The 26592-nt window shown below is 35.3% G+C and overlaps 1 protein-coding gene and 1 long non-coding RNA gene across 2 annotated transcripts; one reads left to right on the top strand and one right to left on the bottom strand.

The window, feature by feature from the left end:
• Positions 1-508: 508 nt before the first annotated feature.
• On the bottom strand, positions 509-8272 carry LOC110927021. The gene is made up of 18 exons (XM_022170617.2): positions 7190-8272; positions 7020-7103; positions 6726-6930; positions 6515-6632; positions 5771-5863; positions 5569-5650; positions 5399-5458; positions 5271-5323; positions 4515-4681; positions 4197-4428; positions 3370-3427; positions 3200-3256; positions 2865-3110; positions 2682-2749; positions 2085-2141; positions 1899-1992; positions 1106-1246; positions 509-948 (listed from the first exon to the last, which is right to left on the bottom strand). The coding sequence occupies exons 1-18, from the start codon at positions 7961-7963 to the stop codon at positions 847-849; spliced, it is 2691 nt and encodes an 896-aa protein (XP_022026309.1). The 5' UTR covers positions 7964-8272; the 3' UTR covers positions 509-846.
• A 7504-nt stretch (positions 8273-15776) lies between these two features.
• On the top strand, positions 15777-18586 carry LOC110927020. The gene is made up of 3 exons (XR_004884052.1): positions 15777-15946; positions 16605-16694; positions 17206-18586. It is a non-coding gene; the product is annotated as an uncharacterized LOC110927020 (long non-coding RNA).
• Positions 18587-26592: the final 8006 nt, after the last annotated feature.

Raw genomic sequence — 26592 nt, 5'->3', positions numbered from 1 at the left:
GTTGGTGCAATGGTTGATTAAATGGAAGCATATGGGGGTAGAAGACGCAACTTGGGAGGATGCTAAAATACTGATGCAGGAATTTCCAAATTTCGATCCTTGGGGTCAAGGATCAGGTTATCAGGGAGGTATTGTTACGGGTAAAGGATCAGTGGCTAAGATAGCAGTGGATGGAAAGGTCTGTCAAGAGTCAGTGGATCAAGCAGCAGGGGATTGAGGGTTAGTTCACAACAGTGGATTGGGTAGAGAACGTCAGGGGTTAGCTAACAGTGGATTAGTCAACAAGGGTTAGTTAGCAGGGGTAGTTAGCAGTGGATTAGCAACAGAAGTTGTTAGTTAGTTAGACCGTTATAGGGGTAGTTAGTTAACAGTTGTAAGGTGGTTAGGAATTGGGTTATAAAAGAGATGCGTTGTAATAGAATAGGGTATCTTGTGAAATAATAATCAGTTTCCTTCCTAAATTCTCTGTTAACAACTGGATTGTGAATACACCTTAGCATATCTATTGTTGGCTGCAAAAGGCCCCCATTATCTCCACATTGAAAATTTTAGGAGAAAAATATATGAAGAAAAAAAAAAACCAAAATTATATCCAATTTGTCATCAGCAATAACTCCAAAACAAAAGTTTATATCTTATATCTCCTAACCAAAATCGCCCAACGGGTCACCCGTATAAACTTGGACTAACAAAACAAAAAGAATTTCCAAATGCCAGATTTTGTACCAAAACGGGAGAGATATCAGGTAGGACGGTTACTACCTTTCTCCAAATATATATATATATATATATAAAAACCAAAAAATCGCATGTTTTGCTCGTCATGCTGGGCCCGATAAAACTTAACTATCTATCATCAACCAACCCTTGAGGCTTCTTGACGGTCTTGTATAGCATTGAGGTTCCTTGAAAAACCATTAGCTGGTAATTCTTTCTGTACTGCTTCAACTGTCACATAATTTCAAACGCGTAAACATGTTAGTGCCCTTGTACTACTATATAACAATATTTGCAAATCATATACTCCGCATGAGGTCATTTTAGTCATAACCACGTAAAATATAACGAGTACATAAGTATTAGAGAAACGATAAAGAGTGCATACCTCTACATCCGGCATCTTCTCAAACCCAAACTTCTTGATCCACATAGAGTTAGCTTCATCAGCGGCAGGAAGTGCGAGAACTTTTACATTTAATGAAGCTAGCAGTTCTTCAATACAAGAAAACAGAGCTTGGAAATAACCCTACACGACATTTCACATAAATCAGAACAAAATGCATTTATATATATTAATGCGTAGAAAAAGATCATATATTAAAAAAAATTGTTTTGAAGTAAAATTACTTCCACAATCATATTTGGCCACACAATTTTTTTATAAGAATAAGAGTAAAATGTCATTTTCGTCCCTGAGGTTTGGCCAGTTTTGCGATTTTCGTCCAAAGGTCTGTTTTTCCGCATCTGGATCCAAAAGGTTTAAAAACTTGCCATTTTCGTTCGGCTCGTTAACTCCATCCATTTTTTTCGTTAACTCAGGGGTATTTCTGTCTTTTTTGTTAACTTAAAAGGCAATTCGGTTTTTCAGGGTGTTCGGTCTTTTTACAAAAAGTGAAAAAAACCGAATTGTCCTTTAAGTTAACAAAAAAGACGGAAATACCCCTGACTTAACGGAGAAAAATGAATGGAGTGAACGAGTTGGAATGCTGTATAAAAATGGCAAGATTTCAAACCTTTTGTATCCAGATGCAAAAAAACCAAACCTTTGCACGAAAGTCGCTAAACTGGCCAAACCTCAGGGACAAAAATGGCATTTTACTCAAAAATATATAAAAAGTCGACAAAAAGGGGTTCCGGGTCAACCCGGCCTGTTACCCAACAAGCCCAATTTGACTCACCAATCCTTGACATTCACTACTTGTAGCCACTAAAGGAATTTCAGCTACATCCTGCCCAAAAATACGAAATATGCCAGCGCATACAATCGTAGAGCTGCACAATAAGAGTATCACAATTAGTATAATTCATTGAAAATTAAAAAATGAAAACAAATTATGTGTTTAAACAAAGAGATGGGGTCTCACTTGACTGTCAGTGTAGCACAGTACATCCCTCCATAGTCCTGTTGTTTTAAACTTCTCCTGAAATGATGCCGAAATTCCCATTTAATACACACTTCCTAAGTAGTTAATGCGGTAAAATATCGGATATCGGTCAAGGACCGATATTTGAGATACAAGGTTATTGCGGTGGGATATCGGTGAGATATCGGTAATTTTAATATCATGAATTTATATATTTAACAATTTAACACTAACAATTGTAACAAGTAAGAATTGACTAAGACTTAAAACACTAACATTTAACAGTAACAATTAACAGTTAAGACTTAAAACACTAATAGCAGCAATAAGAAGAAAAATGAACGGTAGAAATAAGAAGAATGGTTCTGATATCGGGAAAATCGGTGATTTATAGATCAAATATCGGTCAAATATCGGACAATATCGCTGATATTATCGGTACCGATATTCTGAGAATTATTTTGTACCGCTATCTCGGCAGGGACCGATAACCGATATATCACTGATATATCGGTTGATATATCGGGATATTAACTACATAGCACACTTCATCAATGATTTTTAAAACCTTTAAACGTCAAAAACAAAATCAATTACCCGTAAACCATGTGGGGAATCAGATCGAGACGGCTAGTGGTCGAATCAGCAATTGGATCAAACCGATCCTAAAAAAAACAAAGTAACAGCAAAAATACTTTTAATTAGAGAGATTCAAAATTAAATCATATACAGTTAGTTATACACAAACAAAGTTTTACTAATGAATTAACAATTACCCACATGGAAAATAGCAACAGCTTTGGATAACAGCACACGCGTATCATCAGACGCCATTTTCCCACACAAAAGCCGCCATCTGATGTCCAGCTCGGCACTGGGTTCTAATCCTTGTTCCACCTGTTTCTTCTTTATAGCAGTTAACGAAGTTTCCGGAAGTGTTTTTAAACCGCCAGCCACCAGATTCTCTAAACACGTATGAATGTTGTTGCAATCGGTACAACAAAACCACTCTCCTTTAGGCAATGCCTGTAAATAAAATTTAAACAAACACATGATCGATATGAAAAATATAGAACACGCATATGATTACAATTTACAAAAAATGTTTGCCGTGCCTTAAGGTTGTCCATTTTGTGTTCCTTCAAACAGCCAACATGGTACTCTTTCTCACACTGAAATGGAAATAAAAGGGTTATAATCCGATAAACAATTTAAAAACAGTATATCAATTAAACTGTCACCGTCACTGTCACATAGGCATGAATCGTTAAAGATAAACAAGCACCTGATCACATATGATGACAGTTCTCGGGCCAAAACCAGACTTGCTAAAATCATGTGCCCTGCAGCAGAACATATAGAATATATAAATATCCAAAAAAAAAAAAAGTAGCAACAAAAAAAACATATACACCAATAAGGCTGTAAACGAACCAAACGATCCGTTCATTAAGGAACGAACATGTTCATGAACGGTTCACGACCGCTTGCCGCACGAGTTTTCTTGTTCGTGTTCGTTCATTAAGAAAAGGAACATGTTCATGAACACATACCGAACGTAGACAGACGCAAACGAACACAGACAAATGTTCATGAACATAAATGAACACAAACAAATGTTATATGTTCATTTAAAAATACAATCTGCATTTTTCATCAAAAAGATTACAAAGAATCCCACCAAAAATAAATTAAGAAGTTTGTCAAGCTTTAACACAAACTGATATTGAAATGATCAAATGATGGATGTTGAGGGAGACGTATAGTATAACTATGGTTTCCAAATTTAAAAAACTAAAGCCAATATATTAAAAATATAACATAATTAAACGTTTAAATGAAGAAACCTAAGTGAACACATTACCGAATGTTCACGAACATAAATTAACAAACACAACCTATGTTCATGTTAGTTTGTTCAACTTATCGAACGAAATTTCTCGTTCATGTTGGTTCAATTTCTTGTTCGTGTTTGTTCATTTATTAAACACGCGAACATAAATGAACTTCCCGCCGAATGGTTCACGAACTTGGTTCGTTTACAGCCCTATACGCCATGCAATTTCAAGCTTTGCACACAACAAATAAATAACTAAAGAAGCAGATACGTACTTGCATAGAACACATGCAGGAGCTCCTCTTTTAGCAGGAGCACCAGAATCTCCAATTGGATTTTCAACAATACGAATGCAACGTTTAGTTATTTCTTCAATCGGATCACTACCTTCGACCCTACCAGCAGCTCGTGCATTTTCATTTCGTTCAACAAATTTTTCTTTTTGAAACATGTTTTGGCAGTATTTGCAATACCAAGTACCCTGCGGGACAGCCTCAGAGATGCATTCTGCAGTTTAGCCAATTTCCAAACATTGAATTTAAACAAATACGCATCGCATTAACGAAATAGCGGTACAGGGTAAAAAATCTCACCAGGGTGAAAAGCTCTTGGGCAATTATCACAACACAAAAGTTCACCTCCGTCTGCGCAGATGGAGCACAGATCATCGTTATCATCCGCAGAAAGCTTCCTTTGTTTCGACAGTTTTATTGAGAGCTCGTGGAGAGATACGCCATTCGATGTGTAAATGTGTAAATAACTGTTGAAAAAAAAGAATTATTATATTATATATAACAAAAGAGGGGTCTTAGGAATAGTACCTAACACAACCTCTACTTTTATTGTTTTTCTTTATCAAATTTACAATAATGACATCCAACCTTGGTTTATTTCTTTTTGTGTATTCAACCCTTCAACTTTTGTTCGGATACGAGTCAGGTCAAATATAATACATATATAATACATTTACACCAGAAGATATAAATTCAAGTTACTTTACGTTTCAACTCCGCCACAGCGCGTGGTCCATTTTTTTAACGTAAAAATACTATTTTCTTATGTGCTTATTTTTAAGTATGTTTCATTACAAATCCAAGTAGGTTCACGTTTCGACGTAAATTTTCTCGGTAATGAGTCGGGTCAAATATAATATGTTTTTGTGCTTATTTTCATGTTCGTTTTCAGTTGGTCTACGTGTGACCGAAATTTTGGTCAAAAACGAGTCGGGTTATTTGAGGGTATAAGTTCGAGTTACTTAGTTTCGACGACGCCACCACGCGGGTCAAAATACTAGTTAAGAAACATTACAGAGTTATGACAAGGTAAGAGTGTATAATTGGGAAACTCACGGTTTGCGACGTGAAGCCCAACCAGCATGAGCTTCAAATTGTGAAGGGCTGACCTGATAATGAAAAAGTCAAGTCAATAAGAACAGTTTGAAAGATGCAGTTTCAGACAAGATTCAGACGAAAAGTACCTCATTTTTACAGCAATAACAAAAGATTGCAGAACCTTTTTTATAACCCTCCAATACTTTCTGCCAACAGTAAAAAAAGAATGAACTATAAAGCATAAAAAAACAAGTGGTATATGGAAATAATGTTGTGGTTATAATCTTGTATTTAATAAGTAAATATAAGAAATTACCTCCCCACGAGCAAAATAAGCTAATGCTGTTCCATCAGCTAGCACATCCTCCTCCAATACAAATTTGTGCATACGCAAATCTCTACATAAACAGAAAATTTATAACAAAGAAATCAAAATTTCTAGAGCCTGATACACTAAGATATCAATCAAAACAGAAAGAACAGCCAAAATGATGCGATAACTTAATTAGATTACTGACTTCCTAGTTATTCTTCCATGGGCCTTGCTGCGAGAAGAACTATTGTTGGCTACTCGTGTGGTAGATTTAGGAGCAGCTACCGGAGATACTGACCTGACCATATCGAGTATATTTATTATATAAACAGCAGATCAATGAAGTATAAACAATGCAGATATCAATAGAGCAGTTTTTAGTTTTACATATATGTATACATATACATATACGTATTAGTACACAGAGAGACAAATACTTCTATCAATATTCAAGATTTATCACTCATACTTCTGACTCTCTTGAGTTCATACTAGTTTCAGATGTTCAAACACAAAATTGTACATAAGTACACAAGTTGTACATCATCATCAGTGATAAAATACCAATATAATGAGTGCTTGTCACTTAGAATAACATTTTGGCTATAGGGCTATAGGCTTGTCTTCCTAATTCCTCTTTTTCATCCAAAAATAATAGGCAAATAGCTTTCCTCCAACTAAAAGATCTAAATAGACATTAAATGAAGCTGGTGTTTACTATTCGCTTAACTTGACCTATCACTAAGAAGGCCAGTAAAAATAGCACAGCTAAGTTGTAGTCATAGACTTTATCAGCACAAATAACTGAAAACAAATGTTCTTGTTATGAATCGATTTGCAAGTATCCAGAGAAGGTACAGTCTGTGCAAACACTAACCTAACAGATTAGCATAAGTAATGACTATTTGCAAAGTGTCCTCTAACCTTGTTCTTATTATTGAACACTAACCTGTCAACGATATCATTAGAGGGCACAGGAACCTGGGGGCGAGGCTGAGACTCTTTTAAATCTGTACATGAATCACACAAAAGCCTTGTCTTCTGGTTATCTGATTCAGGAAAAGACCCTAAAAAAGCATCAAAAGTTTAAGGTGTGAAGAGATAAGTCAATAAGGCATGTAGGTTGAATAACAAATACTCCATAAACATATGCAACTCACCTTTGCATTTCAAGCAAAATGAGGGTTTCTCTTTAGACGAGCAACCTATCGCTCTTAAAATGATTTCTTCCATTACATCTAACGGAGCACTTTTACACATGTTCAAAACCTCCCTTAGGGTGTTACCATTATCCAAATAAATGTACTCAGGCGGCCGCTTATTCGCACTTCCGGCATGCAACTCAAACTGATTAGGAGTCACAACCTATATATACCAACATCACTAGTCAAAATCCAAACAATCCTCTCATGGGTAACCAAATAACACCATATGCAAGTATGTAAAACACTCACCTCCTTCCCACCACATGTGTCACAAAAACACAATATTCCAGATCCTTTTATCACACCTGGCAGTCCCTTCTCTACAAGTTTCACCTAATCAACAGTTTATTTAACATCAACAAAATGCTAAAACTAAAACATAATATCCCTAATTTCAGTTCAAAGATGTGAATGTATACCTTTGATCCACGCACATACCTCACTGGTGATCCCTCAAGCAATCCAGTCTCCAGCAGCTCCTTCAACTTTGTAGGAAACCTCTTCATCACAGCCTTCTTCAACTTTTTCTCTTCCTCACCATTCTCATTCTCAACAGAACTAATCACATTCTCATTCTCCACAGTTTTATCATCCTCATCCTCATTAACATTATCATTAACATGATCATTCACCTCCATTTTCAAATCAGATTCATCCATTGCCTCTGATTTCACCTCGCTCATCTGTTCATTCACCGTTCTACCTGGATCAACAACGTCACTCTTCGATTCTTCCTCATCCGTATTCAAAACCGATTCATTCAAGACCGATTCATCACAAACCGATTCCTTACAAACCGAATCCTTACAAACAGATTCCTTACAGACAGATTCATTACAAACCGATTCATTACATACCGATTCATTACAAATCTCAACTTTAGCCTCATTTCCAAGCCCTAAAACAACACTTTTAGGTTTTTTACTCACCGGTGACCGCTCCGGCGACACCTGAGCCCTACGAGCACGCGTAACCTCAACTTTCGCCTCATTTTCAAGCCCTAGATCACCACTTTTAGGTTTTTTACTCACCGGCAACCGCTCCGGCGACATCTGCGACCTCCGAGCACGCGTCCGGCCACACAAACCGTAGTTTTCCGATTGCGATTTCATCGCAAACGCAAATTCACGCTTTAAACCAGGACGAATCGACGATAACAACACGTATTCATCACCGTCTGTTCCGTTCGCCATTGTAACGAGCAATAATCGCGAGTTTTATACACGAATTGCAGATGTTTCGGAGAGATTTGTGTGTGTGTTACAGCTGGATTGAACGAACAAACCCTAGAAGGTTCGATTGGAGGTTGAATGGCTGATTTGTAGGGTGTGTTGATGAACAGAAGATGCTATTTTTGGTAGTGTGATTTTGGATTTGATTTTGTGTGTGTATGTGTTTTTTTTTTTTTTTTTTTTTTGATTAAAGGGTTTGTGAAAGGATTATTATTATTGTTGTTGAGGGGAAAGGGAAGGGGAGGGGTTATGATGCATGCTTCTTTGTTCTTCCTACTTCCCTTTTGTGAAAAATAATAATAAACCCCACCAGAAGCTTCTTTTTGTTGGACGATTTTACCCCTCAAGTTGTAATTTTGTTTGCACCCATTGAGTTTTAGGTTTTACCCCATTTGTGTGTTTTTTAATTTGTATTTTTAGATTTTTTTGGAAAAAAGGTAAGATGTTAACTCACGAACGCACTGATTCTACTTCTAGTTTACACGTTTGTCTACTAGGAAACTAGAACCATCAACTTCTAGAGGATGGATACATTTTACACGAACATTGATATCACTAGGCTGGAGAATGTATGTGTATAGTGAGTAGAGTTTATGATCATTTTTTGAACGGCATATCATCAATAAATGTCATTAATATTTGTATTTAATATTGTTTTTTTTAGTTTGACCTTTCAATTATCATCGATGGAATATTATTAGCATATGTAAAAATCCAAGTTAAGTTGTAGTTTTATGAGTATGATTTAGGATAAGTAGTTTATAAGTGAACTATGGATGAGATGGTACAAGTAATAAAATATTTGAGTTATAAATTTAGAGTAAAATGCACGGATAGTCCCTGTGGTTTGGTGAAATTTTACCTTTAGTCTTTAACTTTTCAAAATTACACTCTTAGTCCCTATGGTTTGATAAGTTGTTACTCGGATAGTCCTCAAAGCGGATGGAGGTTAGTTTTTCTGTTTAAGTGGGTGTAAAATGACAAGGACTATCTGAGTAACAACTTGTCAAACCATAGGGACTATCCGAGTAGCAACTTTCAAACCACAAGGACTATCCGAGTAACCTTCATCCGCTTTAGGGACTATCCGAGTAAAAACTTGTCAAACCACAGGGACTAAGAGTGTAATTCTGAAAAATTGGGGACTAAAGATTAAATTTCACCAAACCACAGGGACTATCCTTGCATTTTACTCATAAATTTATGTGTTAACTTTCATGTTTATAAAAAGTTTAACCAAGGTTGTTGATAAACAATTTGTATCTCCACATTTTATACAAAATAGTATCTCTCTTTAATAATTTAAAATTCAAAACCAATCAAGTTTTCAATTTTGTTTCTAATCTAATATTTTTTAATGGCAATAAAATTTTTATTAGGGTGGTCGGGACGCTCGTGTGGAACCCCCCATCAAGGGTGTGATGAATTTGAAACACTGTCACAAATGGGTGTTTCACGATGGTGAAGAGGAATTTTGTGATGTATATCATGATCGTGGAAAAAGGGTGTGGGTTGTTTCAAGGGTTATAATTGGATATGGGTTAATAATTGTGGTGATATGATAGAATATGATAGTATGATGAGTGTTACAAGTTTGATAGTGAAAATGTGATATAAAGAGGTGTCAAATACCCTTGGACAAAGACAACATCAACACTAGCAAGATACTACTAATTTGGCCACCACCAACTTGCAAAGAAATTACAAAATTACACCGATTCCAACAAGTTGGAGTTTGATCTACTTTTTAGCCAATCATAAAGCTTCAGCCAAAAAATAAATACGAATTCAATATTCAATAGTTTATATAAAAGAGAAGGGTGATTATGTCTTTATGGCTAATGGCATTTTGGTTGATGCTAAAGAGTAGGGCTGTAAACGAATCGAACGTTCAGCAAACAGTTCATGAACCGTTCGGTCGAAAGTTCGTCTATGTTTGTTCGTTTAATAAACAAACGAACATGAACAAGAAATTTCGTTCGATTAGTTAAATGAACGAACATGAACAGAGGTCTCGTTTCGGTAAGGTGTTCGTGAACCTTCGTTGATTTGTGTTCATTTATGTTCGTATGTTTGTGTTTTAATTAAAGATCTTTGTACTTTCTTATATTTTATTTGTATTTTTTATATTATTAAACTTTTATTTATTTTATTACCGTAACAATTAAACTAGGAAACTCACTTTCACCTTGATTATGCATCATTTCCCTTTCATTTCTCATTATTTACATCGACCTCCGTTCCACAATGAGGGATTCAAGTTCGAGTACTGATCTCTGGGCCATCTATCTTTATCCTTCGTCGCGTTCGCCAAATTTATTTATGTTCGTTTGTGTTCGTGAACCGTTCGCGAACACGCTCATTTCCTTAATGAACGAACACGAACATAAAATCTCGTTCGGTAAGTGTTCATGAACCGTTCGTGAATACATTTATTTCCTTAACGAATGAACATGAACAAAGTTTTATTCGTTTTCGTTCGATTCGTTTACAGCCCTACTAAAAAGCCTCTTTAGCTATTTCTTTTAGGTTAAATCCTAGTTGCATGTCTTTAATAATTGTTAAATTTAGAGAAAAAAAAAATGACGCACAAATAATCTCTTTTAAGTCTTATTCTTGACACCTGTAAAGTTATCATTTCTAAAATTATTTGTTGCACGCCTTGATGTGATTATTTAATTTTTATTATTCTTTTTAGTTTATTTTATAACATTTACATAAATTCAAATATGTTGTTGTATAAATTTAAAAAAAACTTAGTCGTATTTAATATGATATAAATAAAGTTATTAAAACATCAGAAACAAAGTGTTATATTATATAAAAACACAAAAATAAAGGTTAAATCACACAATATAAAAATATAAAAATGTACAAACGGTAACTTTAAGGATGTGAATATACTTATACTGATCCCGTCTGAAAATGAAAAAAATGTAAAATGTAGGGGCACCATAGTCATTACAACATTAAATGCTTGGACTTTTCATATACTATTTTAATATCTGAATTTTTTTTTGTTTGAAATTTTATTATATTTCCACGAAAATGTTTGAGAGGCGCGAAGGCACTATCTCGGGTCTACTGCCAATATGCTGGCACCTCCACTAAGAATCCTCCACGTGGCATGTTAACTACAAGAGAGAAATACGGACTCCTGGGAAGAGAGACAACATCGAACTCAAATATACAAATCGTGGATATAAGGCTAGAGAGTGTGGGTAGGGGTTTTATCACGTCATCTCAATGTTACATTATCGTTACGTCACACAGGGGGCTTTAAGGCCCCTCCTCTTAACTTGCAGGGCGTGAGATAAAACCTCCTTTTACACTATAGGGCCCCTTTTAACCAATCTCAGCCTCCTTTGTTCCCTTTATTCCACCCTCTTTCTTCCGTTACCATGGTGCCCCCCATTTAATTCTCTCGGTATGGTGGATAGCGCCGGAGCGGCGCTATGGAGGCTGAGGTTGCAAGGATGGCGCCTCCACACCCTACGGCCTAAAAGAACGATAATATGCTATCGAGGCGTTGGATAAAGTTTTTACGGGTTTTGTCGTGTCATGTAAGCGTCACGTAGGTTTTAAGGGTCATCGGGGCGGTCATGTGACGAGCACTTGTGATGAGTGATAGCAGACCGCCGCAGGTGTGCTATCACGCGTGATGAACCCACAATTCGTGATACTCATCGCATGTGAATGGAGGAGAATTGTTTGATGAATATAGCACATTCATGTGAGGCCTATCGTTAAATAAAAAAACAATTTTTTACTTATACACTAAATCTTTAACCATTTTAGAGCATTTACATTGGAGCCACTATATCAATACAATCTATATAATATAGAGAAAGAAATAAAGGAAACAACAAAAATATCTCTACATTGGAACCTCTATAATAAAGAAAAATTAGAGATACTAGAGTACACCTCTATATTTACCTCTCTATAATTCTGTTGTGAGTGTATAGGAAAGAGAAAAAAATAATAAAATAGGTGTATGTGAGTAGGATAGAGATATAGATAGAAAGTTGGATGTGAAAGACTTTTGAGAAATAAATGTAATTTAAAGAAAGATGTGTTTTTTAATTATATTATATACATGGAGATGGAGGCTTCAATGTGAAAGCTCTTATATCATTCACATTGGAATCTCTATTCTATCTAATATAGAGAAAAGAATAGAGGAAACCATAAAAATATCGCCACATTGAAATCTCTATGGTAGAGAAAATATAAAGAAAGTGAAATACACCTCTATATTTAGAGGTTCATATTCAATCCTCTATATTTTTATTATAAGTGTGTAGGAAAGAGAAAAAAATAATAAAATTAGTGTTTCGGAGTAAAATTAGATAGAGATAGAGAGTTGGATGTGAGATATTTTTGAAAAAATAATAATATCTAGAGAAAGATGTGTTTTTATATAGATGAAGATAGAGGCTTCAATGTGAATGCTCTTATACACTCCAATTTATATCTCAACTCTAAAATTCCTCTACCCGTCTATATTTTATAGTTTTAGAAAAATACGTATGGGGAATATAGAGTACTTGTATACATTTCCACCCGACTCGTCTAATCCGTCGGAATATGTGGGTTGTGTTTTAGAATTTTTTGAAAAAAATGTTTGGGCACACGGAGCTTGAAGATATGGGACGTTCAAACCAAACAATTGTTCGTCGTGATCGGGAAGAGGGTAATGAAGTTCTGATAGATGATTACTTTGTTGAAAACCGATAGAATAGTGCCGATACGTTTAGAACATGGTTTCGTATGTCGAAAGAATTATTTTTAAAGATTGTGGGAGATATCCAATTTCCCGATTCCGGTGAAGAGTTATTTTTTTATTTTAGGTTTTAAGTATCAGTATTTATTTTTCTTGTTGGTTGTATTTTTTTTTATTTTATGCAATTTATAGAAGTTGGTTTTTATTTGTTTTAATTTTATATCTTATTTGTTTAAATAAAAAATAAATAAAAAATGAAGTGAGTGACGATCACCCCTTGTGTGATCGAGTGAATTGTGATGGAGCGATGTTGTAACACCTCGTAAAATCGTGTCCAATTATACAAAGACATGTGTCCTAAACTCTAAACGTGTAACAGAATTATTCCGAAGGACTGAAAGCGTCAACATGCTAATTTATACCTCTGAGTGACCTTTTATTAAACCCGAGACTTTTTAATGTTGAAACAAGCTCTCAGAAATGATTGATGATGATTATAAAAGTTGAATGACTAAAGGTGTCAAGTTTGAAAGAATTCATGTTTCTGATCAGCCTCTTACGGACTGCAAGGACCCAAGCTTACGGTCCGTACGGAGGGTACCTGGGCGATACAAATTTAAATTGGTTACAGACCGTAAAGGGCCAGGCTTACGGTCCGTAAAGCTTGTATCTGGGCAGTAATTTTTGGACAACTGCAAGTTTCTGCCATAAACCGACTTATTCACTTAGAACTCGATACCAGGAGCTTGTTGATGGTTTCAAAAACCACTAAGGACACCTGTGATGATCTTGGACACTCCCTAACACCTGGCTTGATCCTTGATCGTCGCCTTCAACTATAAATAGGACCTCATTGTTGCCATTTTCTTTGCTCATCTCAAAAATTTACTCTTCTCACTCCTGCTTGGAGATTCCTGATCAAAGGAGACTCCCTCTAGTTTAAATATTAAAGCCAGGACCCTTTGTAAGTGTCCTTAGCCTCCTTTAGTTTAGTTTTGTTATTTAAAAACCGAAAAGTCAAAGTTGCCGCAAAACGGCTTTGACCTTCGGTTTAGACCTAAATGGTCCAGCCATTGTTCGAGGCGAATATGGCTACGTGATCATAATTAGGAAGGTGTTAATCCCTCAAAAGGGCACCTCCTAATTATCACATTTACTTAGTTAATTGTCGGGTCAAAGTAATTAATTAAAAAGTCAAACTAGTCAGTTTTTTAAATAAAAACATAATATGATAATGTAGATGATATAAATCATGTTTTATCATACTAGTAACTTGGTAATAATTATTAGAACATGTCCAAACATGTTCAACCCGACAATTCTAAGTTTAGGCTCGGTTCGTAACCGAAAGTCGCAAAAGCTTGACTTTTGCTTTGACTTTCAGTTCTGACCCAATTAAGCCTAAATCCTTTATGTTTTAAGCTTCCATTAGGACCATATAATATTGTAGTATAACCCTCTAAGGTTATATTAGCTGGTCACTTAATATTTTGAATTCTATGCATGTTCTTGTTATTATGCTTATAGTTGATCATTATGCCTTTATGGTCTAAAAATAAGATTTTTGAACATATGAACCTACAAATGAGTTAAGTACTGACATATAAACATGTACAAACTTATTTGACATTATTTTCTGGTCTCAAATCGATGTTATGCAAAATATCGTATATCTAGCTTTTATAAAGTCTAAATTACTCCTTTATGCATAAATTATGTTTAAACATAATTTTGATACAAAACTCATTACCTACTGTTATAATATCATTTTTAGGAATTTTTGGAATATTGGGTCAGATTATATACTGACCATAACTTTGAGTTCTTGTATAATTTCTATAATTGACGATAATGCCCGTTTACTAATAAAATGTGATTTACATGCCAAACATTTTTCTACTGATTTAATAGGAAAAATAAAATATTTTAAATATCCAAGGCTGATCAAAATCTCATAATCACATAAGCATCGCAAATATCGTCAATTATCGATTTTTACGCTAATTAGGTGTATAGTATGGTTTAAAACCATACTTAGCACCCAAAACTTGTTACCTACTGAATTTAAAAATAAATTTGAATACTTTTACAGTAGGTATAAGTCATGAACTAAGACTTCTGATTTTGTCCTTAAAAACATATGTGAAATGACCAAAATACCCTTTCGGGGCATAATTTGGCCATAAATGGTAAACCACACATATGTATGATATCCTACTATTATAACATCATAAAATAAATGTTTTTACAAAATGTTTTTTACCAGAACATCAGTTTACTTTTAAACCTCTTTTATAAATCTTAAAATGATCAAAATGCCCTTACGGGACTTAATTCGGTTTTAAATACTTTTTTGGCATATATGTTGACATCCTACTGATGTCTTAACATATTCTAAGCATAGTAATATTTGGAACTTGTATATGATTCATTAGGCTACTCGTTATGCTTTTATGCGTCCGGTTCGATTTATGTAACCAGATTACATAAATTAGCCGAAACGGGTCAAACATTATCATTTAAACTTCAAATTCCATAATGTGTTTAGTTTACCCATATTATACAAGTATTCAAACTTGTTGGGTCTAAATCATATTCTATTCCGGTCTCCGCTTAATCTAGCGTTTCAAGCCGTAAAGTATCTTTCAAACTAACCGGTCTAAGTCTTTGACTTAAATATAGACCCGTTATGTAACACCCCGAAAATGGGATTAGTAATCAAACTCCGTTAATACTGAAAGACGGGTGAAATACCGTTAGTGGTAAAATTTAACCCGAAAATATTAGGATTTAAAGGAATAATCCTAATATTAAATACAACGTGAATAAAAGCTTTTAAGGGAGTAAGTTTATAAGAAGTCCGAGTTAACAGGATTTAAAATAAAACAGCCATAACCCACTAAATAACTAGGAATATCAACCTAGTTAGTCTAGTGTTTTAAAATAAAGAGGGAACTTGATGTAATAACCTTTATAAACATGGGTAAAGTAGAGGGACTAAAATGGTTAAGATGAGAAAATGAGTTTTATTAATTAAAACTAAAAACACCAAAACACACACCTTTGTGTGTGTTCTGGTCGTACAAAACACAGGAGCCAAGAAGGGCTCTCAAGCTCAAACCCTAACAAGCATAAAATCAACAAATTGAAGGGGTAAATCCAACCTAAATCGAAATCCAAGCACGAATTCATGATCACCTCGATGAAGGGATCATAAGGTATGCCAAATTTCATTATTTAGTTCCATCTTGAATTCTTGGTGAACATATGAAATCGAAAATTTGGCTTGCATGATTAAAGTTTGGATGAATTTAGGATGAAATCATGTCTAGGAGTAAACCCTAGTCAATAACTAGTTGAATTAGTGTTGAAATTATAAAGTTCATGATCATCCATTATGGGTGTTTAAATGGGTTTTGTAGAAACATGATGAACACTAGAACCATGATTGTCAAACTAGTGTTATTTAAACTTTATGAAGTTAATCTTGACATTTAACCATGAATTTGATGATCTTCTAGTAAAAGATGTTGAAATTGGCAAGATAGGTAGCCATAAGTTTGATTGTTAAATTCTATAAAAGAATGCCCATTAGGTGTTTGTTAAAATGCCTAAATGAGAAGTAAAGTGGTGAAATTCAAGTGAAACGCGTAATTGGCAAGCTTGACTAATCACATGAGATATGGGATAAAACGGGTTCTAATCATAATGTTGATTTGCCTTAATCGTGCATATTATATGATTAAAGGTAGTTGACTTTAGAAAGTCGAACTAACCTATGATGAAGTCGAATAGAAGTTTCGACATAAAGTCCGTAAGATGAACTAGTCATAATAATGATGACTAATCTAACCATCTTACGAATTATGATGCTAGTTTGACTCTTGACAAGCTAGATGGAGGCTTGGGGAAAGAAGCGGGTCAAACGGATCGTATACGCGGAAAAGAGCATAATCCGGATACTAGGTAAGTTAAAGCTTACACCTTTTATTAACAACTATTGGTTTTATAGATTATGAATAATCAAAAGTCATATTTGACTTATGATGTTTTGACCCGTCATGTGCGGTTCGGAACAAAAGACATTAATGATAAACCATGTTGAATGATTAAAAAGAGCTAATATGATCATTTAGTCATGCAGTGACTAATAAATAACGAGTTCTAAATGATTACCTTGTAAGGTAAATCAATACAATTAATAAGGGTTAAACGGTAAGGTGGTCACTAGTTGACGATAACCGTTAGTTTTGAAGGACACTTTATGGCGTAAGATATAAAGGGGTCAAAATGATCAAGAAATAGATTTATAAGGAAAATTGACCGTACGGTATAAACCGGTACAAGTCATGTAGACGAGATGATGATAAATCCATCTCGCAAAAGTAAACGGTCATTTAGACCAAACGGGTCAAAAGGTGAAAATATCACCCTTTGACAATATCGACTAATGGTTTGTCGAGTTGTATGATTACAGGAATAAATATCGATTGAATGTTGACATCGCTATTACTTAGCGGCTACTAAGGCAAGGTATCGAAACGGGTCAATATATTGATCCGAGCCAGGTTTGTATAATGATTCAACTCGTCATGTAGAACTTGAGGTTCTATAAGTGTTAGACAAGGATAAAATATAGATATTCGGTTATCATTAAGGTAAACCGAATAAATTGGGTCATGATTATGGTATTTTAGAAATATAATGGTTTCTAAACAAGATTATAGTTTTAAAAGTGAGATTTTGGTCGAACATGGCTTTAAAGGTCCTTCGTCGTAATAGGAGGGGTAAAAGTGACCAAAATGCTTTTATAAGTGAAATTAAGCAAACGATCCCTAAAGGTTGCTTAGAAATGAGTTTTGTAACCAAATAGATACTTGTATTAAGTATAAAAAGTGAAATATGTGAATCTTTGGGTCAAATGACTCTATATGAGTCTTTGCCGTAAAATGATAATCCGAGGGGTAAAACTCGGAATAAATAGATCTCCACATTAAATCCTCCACACATATAGTTGTGGTGGAAGATAAATTGATAAATAATATGGAAGTACAATGCTAGAAGTGAATGGGTATGAATTATGCGGTAAAAGTGCTTAAATACCCTTAACGGGTCAAAATAAGCTTCTAAGTCAAAACGGGTTAAAGAAGGTATACAAACCCGTGATTTTGAGCCTAATATAATAGGAGATATTGAAATTATGAAGTTCATGGGTTTAAAGATCAAATAGGCATGTTTGTTTGATAAAATCACGAACGGGGCAAAATTTGGTAAAAAGGGTAATAAGCCAAAGATTTAAAAGTCTTAAATTTTTGTTAATCCGGATGTCGGATTTTAACTCCATATGATGGAGAATTAAATTACGGACGCGTAGGAAAAAGAATCGTGTAAAACGGATTAAAAACGAGAGAGTTATGTCCGTTTCGGTAAGAACTAATGAAAAATAGACGTGCAGAGTTGACACGGGCGGGTGACTTTTTGACACGGCCGGGTGGCTGGGTTGTGAAAAATATATGTTAACTGACACGGCCGGGTGACTTTTTGACACGGCCGGGTGAAGGGGCTGAAAACAAAACAAAAATAATTTCTTGTTTTGTTACGTTAAGCACGGAACTTGTTTATACTCGATTATTAAAGTGTCAAAACTAATTATTTACATGGTTTTGACCGTAGGTGAAGATGGACCTAATCCGGATGAAGATCAAGCGGCAAGCAAGAACCGAACACACGCTAAATGAAGCTTCCGCGTCAAATCCTGATTTGTGTTGATATAAGTGAATTATGTAAACACTTATAAATTGTTTTTGAAATGTTGTAATCATTAGGGAATGTTGGTATAACAAGTTTTTTTAAAGACACATTTTAGCATAAAAATTTGTATCTTTTATTAAAATATTAATAAAACCAGACGGGCGTTACACGTTAGTATCCTAATAGGTTAATAAACCTTCCATACAAATTAAGTAGCTCCAGTAGAAGATATTTGCATAAGGTCTTAGGAATTATACGACTGAGTAGCATATTTGCACAACTAGCTCAGGTAAATACTTTTAACTTATTTTCCCTATACGGGCTTGGGATACGGTATAATATTACCGCTTGGTCGGGTATGGAATCATTTAATCGAATTGTGATTAATAAATTACATAACCCGTTTTCATCTGTTTTGTTTGATAACATAAACATGGGGGTTAATACGACCGTGTCCTAGATATCCTCGGCTCATTTCATTTGTAAATGGCCACGACTTAAGCACGGGGTGTAGGCATACACCTGAAAGATGCAAATGCTAAATATTAAATAACCCACATGATGGGGATAACTCCTTGTGGGTTTCATAAGTGGTGAGTCAGTTAATCATGACGGCTTCCAAACCGGCCCCAATTGTATGACAAACATATAAATCTGTGTACAAGATTATAAATATAATTGTCCCAAGTTATAAAGGATTTTGTGCCATGTGCGCCTAAACCAATTTTCATAAACTTTTTTCAAATGAGTCGGTTAATTGTATTTACCATTGAAAACTGACGTATTTTCCAAAGACTAAGTAACAGGTACCTTTCGAAATTAGGCTGGAGCTACTTGGTGTCAATTAAAAGGATCTTGCAAATCCTCAGATGCCTGAAGTATGTTAATTTCAGTTTCTTGTATTTGTTTTTATGATCCGCCTGTGGATCTCTATTACAACCAGTCTGTATATTCTTTTATTTTGAACTATCGGACATTATGGTTTGTAATAGTAAATAATCTACCAAGCCTTCCGTTGTGCTATAATATTGTGTTAATCGTCTATGATGATATTAACTACGTCATGATACTCCTCACCGGTAATACGTGGAAATATCGGGGTGTGACAGACGTGTCAATTGGTGATTGGGTGTGGTGTGTGATAGATTGCATGGGGTGATGACCGCCCTTCCACCCTAAGGCAACAATGACACCCCCTCCCCATTACACTAACGGTGTGGAATAAAGTCTATTAATTGAAAAAACAAGAAAAAATATAAAAAAAAATCTACTTGGTCAAGAGAGAGAGCCCCGCCAAAATCAACCCTTAACGTTCGCTAGAGGGTTGGCGAGGGCTTACATAGTACTCTGTTTTGGCGAAGGAGGGGCGGTGTTGGATGTCACCCAGCTGAGGTGGTTGGGGGCGTTATCCGACACAGTGTGGCCTCACAAGCATCTATCAAGCTAAGAGCAAAGGACTTACTCCCCATTGAAGGGGTATGGTCCCAAATCTTGTGTCGGCTCGTGCAATGCCAATCATGCGTCACGCGCAATGTACTATACCCAAATAAAAAATAAACGATACTTAGTCATTTCCAGTAGATTAGTGCAGACCATGTGGCACAAACCACATCATCGCGAACCTGTATATTCCAGTAAGGAATAGTACGATCAGCACATACATCAGAGCATGTGGCCAACAGGCGCACGACAGGTTGTGTCCAGCAATGCCTCACGATGAACAAACGGGCAGGAGATAAGAAGTACACAAGGACACCGACGTGTCACCAATCACCGCGCACCGACCACTGCTCCATGATCTCTATTTAGTTAACAGACCCAACAACAAGGATAACTGCCAGGACACGTGGATCAAATCAACGTGCGCCATTTTCCCATTCGCCTGCAGGCACTAATGACCATGTCTGAGGGGACAAATGGGACATTCCTTGTTGTCGACGTCGGGCCTAAGGCCCAACAACCCGTCTCCTTCACAACTCTCTTCGGCTATAAATAGAGAACTTCATCTCCAAGTTTAAGGATCGCTCTCTTGCTCTCTCACTTAATACACACACTTATTATTCTCAAAACAAGTTTTTATTCTCACGCTAGATGGTGGTTACAAGGAGAACTGTAACATTTGCGAATTTTAGAGCTATAGGATTAACGACCCGCCTCTACTGAAACTTTGGTTATGTCATGAGCAAGTTGCGTTTTCTTGGTTTGATATGTTATACACATGCCATATTTAATGTTTATCTTGAATCGCATGCTTGCTATGAGGAATTGTTCACATTTTTATCTTATGCTATGTATGTACCAAACTTGTATACTTGCCTTTGCTTTTGCATTGAATTATTTTAAACATGTTACAGGTTGATGAGGACGATGCTAAGAAAAGAGATAGCGTTGATGCCTAGATACACATATAGACGTTAGGGTTTAAAATGTTGTATCAAAATTTTGTTATGTTATCATGTTGTTTTGTTAAACTTGTCGTATTTGAATTTCTTGTAATGTTGACTATTTGAAGTTATGAAATGAAATGAAATTTGGATTTTCTAAATATTGTCACAAATAGCGTTATGATGTCTCTAGCAATCTTCACACTTCGTCTCATCCCGATGTTTCCGCCATTGGTTGGGGTGTGACAGATTGGTATCAGAGCCATAACTATAGGGAATTAGGAAAATTGCCATGCTTTTGCCCTAGTCTATAGTTTTAGGAACTTTGTCTCTTATTTGTTGTTTAAAACTTTTGTACTCTACCATGTATGCTTCCTAGCTACACTTCTTGTTATTAAACTTATGCGCCTTTCCTAAGGCTAACACGAATACACTTATGCTATTTTATACTCTTGTAACATCAACGAGACAACTTTACCAAAATAGGCGTGAAACCCACAATTTGGTAAACGACTCTCACTCTACCTTAATCTATTTTTGCACGAAATTTCGCCATTAAGCTAGGAGTGACATCCACATCTTAATGGTAAATCTCAAATTTCAAGTTCTAGTGGACCCTCGTCAACACGTCGAAATTAAATTTTGACCCGACGAGTACCAACCACACTTAGGATACGAAATCGTCAAGTTAGGGGTGAAACCCGCACCTTGTCGACTAGTTCCACTCCTTGGCATTTTTTTCATAAATCCCGCCAAGTCTCGAAATTTCGATTGATTTGGGACATGTAGTAACTGGAAGGGTAAATACCGTTAACCGACTTGTCGGCGAGAGTATTTTACCTATTAGGCCAAAGCATGCTCCTCAAATTTAGAAGACTTTTCGACCACTTTGGTTAGTCAAAGTTCCGTTTGGAACACTCCAAACTTTGGTCAAACATGTGTTTCTATTGTTTATTTTATACGATGCAATCTTTCAACCTCGAGTTTACCTTTGATTTCTCTTTTCACACGCACAACATATCGAACCTTTTCGATACACTTATATATGCATGATTTTCATATAATTTAAATTCATATTCCTTGTAACAACTAGTGGAGATGTATCATCGAGATTGGAGTGACTTCCTTACCTTAACGATTGACTCCACCCCTCTTCCCCTAAAACGACCTCACCAACGAGTTAGGGGTGATTCCCTTACTTAGGTGACCGTTACCAAAACTCCTCTTTCAAAATATTTTATTATGCAAACCCGATCATGTTTTATACCTAAATCATTTATCATTATTCAAAATACCTACTTATACCGATTTCAAAATACATTGTTTATCAAACGTACTTCTTATTCTACCATCCATTTTCACTCAAATCATATACACGAGATTCTTAATCAGGTCTTAAAACATTTTATTTCACGAATTTCAAAACCTTATGAAATGCTACCTATCAATTAATCGGTCTAATGAATCTCTTGCCCATGAACTTCATATCCGACTTATTAACTAAAATACGCTCACATTATATCATCATACTAGAGATTTCCATTCTTAATCGAAATCAACCTAACCTTTCTCAATTACTTATAAGATCTCATGGATGTTATATGATCGTTTTACCAAATACTCTTTTCAACATCAATAAATCATTTGTTAAATTTATTTTTTTTAAACAATCACTAAGTCCCTTTTACTAAATTTCTTTTCTAAGGGTCGACGTTTTCACAAGAACTTTCAAAGTCCAAAATTTTCATGTATTGATGCAAATGAAACAAACCCGTTATTTAAAAAAAAAAAAAAAAAAAAACCTTCTCTACAACGCTTAACTCGTCATCCAAATTTCAAAACACGTGGGCTAGAAGACTTCATGGGTACCGACAATTTTCAACATACGTGGACTCCTTTTTCTTAAACAAAAGTAGCATTTCAATCATTACGAAATACGTTAAGCATGACCAATGAGTACTTTATGTTCCTTTACATATACAAACTATATTCTACCTTTCAAACCAAGCTCAATCTAATTTTGATTCGACAAACTCAACGTTTTGTTTAAACAACTATACATGCACATCATCATACACATTTTAGTCGATATCTCGCGATAACATCATTTATATCGTTCGTATCTACATACTTAACCTTTTTTTTCTCCGCAATGTCTCAACGTACACCATATACGCAATATTTATTTTTCATACCTACACCTATGTTCATACGTTTTATGCTTGTACTCATACACATACTACTTATACGTTTTACGCTTCTGCTTGTACACATACTACTTACACGTTTTATGTTTATGCTCATACATACATGCATATTCATACTTAAACTTATGCTCATACTTTCATCCTTACTCATGATTCGTACATTCGTACCTATACGCGAGCGTAATCCGAGGGATTCGCTTACGTGGGTCCCATACATGCTTAAACATAAACATGCTTACATACGACATTCTTCTACGTACACATTCTTATTTTCAAATTCATGTATACCTTGATTCATACATAACTAGTACAAGCTATGTGGATCATGCGACAATCAGTATAATCGCGGGTGCACACGGGATTATAGTGATAGGCGTATGAGAACCATAGAGTGTACTACTGTGTATGGTAAGACACGGAACGTAACATGACCCCAAGTAACGAAACGGACGTAATGTGGTTAAAACATGGTGGATACGCCGCTGGTACTTCCTATATATAAGTGTTTTCACCATGTTACCAAACTTTCGTAAAACGTGCCATGAGAAATTCAGTGTGTTGCAGACCTTTTGGACCTAATACAACTTCACGCAACTCACAAACGCATTATATCCGATTATTCATGACGAGACTTCATCCTTAACACACTACGTTCATCTATCCAACACTTATGCTATTCACATACTTGTACTCTTTAAGAGTCATTCGTTCATTCTATACTCGTATTATTTTATACAAAACTCGTTCGCAATCCAGCTTGTTTAAACATTTGAGTCCTAACTTACCTCGTTACCTATAAAATAGCCTCCCTATTCTTGATTCTTGTGAAACTATACTTAGTATACCTCTATTGCTTTATTTAAAGTAACAAACCTTTTCGTTCCTCTCAATAAACAGGTTTTACGAAAGTATGATTTTTTTTATACTATCCTTAAAAACTTCCCCTTGCAAATCTACCTTGACGTTCTCCAAAATTTGGTACTTTTTAAAACTTTCAAACTTCCCAAGTTTCAATTCTTATTGATCACCTTTATGCCAAAAACTCTTTCAAGCCTTCCTCTTGAATAAATTTCGGGACGAAATTTCCTAAAGGAGGGGAGACTGTAACGCCCTGCGTTTTCAAACTTCCTACATTTAGAAACCTTACGTGAAATTCTAACTTTGGAAATCTTGTGTTCTTATAACCATTCTTTCATTGTAATCGTTGTAAAATACGGAACTTGCTTCGTAAATAAAACTTGTACATTACACTTTTTACCTAGTTAAATCATGTTTTATTTCATATTTCACCTTGTTACAAGTTAGGGGAAACATTGTTGCACATTATTACACAACTTAACTAACAAAATTACTCATTATAATGTTTTAAAAAAATAAAAAAATAAAGAAATATGGCAGCCCCAATTCAGCAAAATTCAGCCCATATAGTTGGGTTTTGTGGGCTAGTTTCAAGGTGTAACCCCTTCTAAACACTTCCAAAGCCCAACCCATTGAAACCCTAATCCTTCCCCCTATAAATACCCCTTATAACCAGCCTCCCTACCACTTTTACAACCCTAAAAACTCACAAAACATCCACCAAACCGTAGCTGAAAGCAAGGGTTCGAGTAGATTGACACCCCTTCACGAAAATGAGCATAACTCACTCAATTCTTATCCGATTCACTCGATTCTTTTTCCTACTTGCTTGTATAATCATGGGGTTCGATTCCTAGACTTCTCCTTGGAGAAATCAGACCTGGAAATGCCCCGAAATAGTCCATAAACTTTCTGTTTGTTTTTATGTTCATCAAAAACTTGTTTAAACCTATGCAACTTGTGTCTAACACATCTCATACCTATGTCCTAATGCTTACAACTTATCCCATGGTTGGTTAAGCTTAAAAACAAGGTTGAGACATTTAAAATCAGAGGATTAAACCTCATAAACTTGGTGTTTTGTTTAGGGTTTTTAACCCACAAGTCATGTCAAACTTTGTCTTTGATACATGAGTGATTATGGAACAACTTGGGTTGTCCAAACATACAATCCTCACATGATTTGATGATTTCTCTTAGTTAGTGTGTATATTTCTTATTCTTTATTGTATGTTCATGACCCTCCTTGGTTGTTTTTTTTACATCAAGTGTAGTGGTGAACACATAGAGGTGCCTAAATGGAAGACTTGATCTTCCTACCTCCTACATGACTTCTATGACATTTAGAGGTACCAAAATGAAGATTTTAATCTTCTACCTCATGCTTGAACTATTGGACATATATTATATAACCTAAATATATTGTTCGAATAATCGAATCTTTGATGATGAACTAGTGTTCATATGTCGGGGTACTAGATTACATCATCCTAGACTATGATAACTTGTCACGATTCTAATGGAACCTTGTTCCATGAAAACATCTAAACTCCTTCGAGTTTCCTAGTGTCAAGAACAAGCATCATATGTACTAAATGATTATTTTCCATGTTATTCTCATATCTTATTTTTATGTTGTTTTAAACACCGAATCTCGACTCTAAACATACTTGAACCTTAACCCTTATACATTCGGACTCTAAATCTCTACTCGTCAACAATTGGATAATCGGAAAACATATGCAAACTTTGTGAGTATACTCGTATTCCCCCTTTTTACTTTTACCACTTTTGGGGTGTAACATGTTTACTTATCAAAAACTTACACATGAACATATTCTTACGCAATGCACAAAATAATACATTATATATGAATACTTTGATACATCTTGATGCTTGTTAATACTCATATTCCCAAAAAAATGGAAACTTATCATCAAGATAGGGGTGATTCCCTAACCTTGATGATTAGCTCCGCTCACTTTCCAACTTCACCAATGAGCTAGGGGTGATTCCCTTACCTTGGAGGTAGTTACCAACTTTTCTTCGTTCTCAAATGATTGAACGTCCCTTTTCAAAAAAAAAAATTTGGAATTTATTTCACGTGCATGCTAATATGTTATACTGGATTCGTGTTACTTGGGTGCAACTTTATGTGATAAACTTGTCATTAACTTCGTAAGAAGCCACACCTTAACATACACGATGGGTTGACCTGTGTTTTCACATGCCAGGGATACGTTAATCTTGTTAACTAAGTATGGCATGTGGATTGTTCTAAATTTTTATGAAAATACGTTAATCTTAGATTTCGAGGACGAAATCTCCTAAAGTAGGGGAGACTGTAACATTTGCGAATTTTAGAGCTATAGGATTAACGACCCGCCTCTACTGAAACTTTGGTTATGTCATGAGCAAGTTGCGTTTTCTTGGTTTGATATGTTATACACATGCCATATTTAATGTTTATCTTGAATCGCATGCTTGCTATGAGGAATTGTTCACATTTTTATCTTATGCTATGTATGTACCAAACTTGTATACTCGCCTTTGCTTTTGCATTGAATTATTTTAAACATGTTACAGGTTGATGAGGACGATGCTAAGAAAAGAGATAGCGTTGATGCCTAGATACACATATAGACGTTAGGGTTTAAAATGTTG

Source organism: Helianthus annuus, chromosome 2 (genome assembly GCF_002127325.2).
Source record: "Helianthus annuus cultivar XRQ/B chromosome 2, HanXRQr2.0-SUNRISE, whole genome shotgun sequence".
In the NCBI taxonomy this organism is placed as follows: Eukaryota; Viridiplantae; Streptophyta; class Magnoliopsida; order Asterales; family Asteraceae; genus Helianthus; species Helianthus annuus.
This window is presented reverse-complemented; position numbering and strand designations above follow the sequence as displayed.

What these genes read in the sequence shown, in the direction of transcription:
- LOC110927021 (XM_022170617.2), bottom strand. Translation starts at nt 7,963, where the DNA reads ATGGCGAACGGAACAGACGGTGATGAATACGTGTTGTTATCGTCGATT. An exon ending in GGTATGTGCGTGGATCAAAG is followed by an intron (nt 7,104 to 7,189) that starts GTATACATTCAC and finishes ACTGTTGATTAG; the next exon opens with GTGAAACTTGTAGAGAAGGG. An exon ending in AGAAGATGCCGGATGTAGAG is followed by an intron (nt 949 to 1,105) that starts GTATGCACTCTT and finishes ATTATGTGACAG; the next exon opens with TTGAAGCAGTACAGAAAGAA.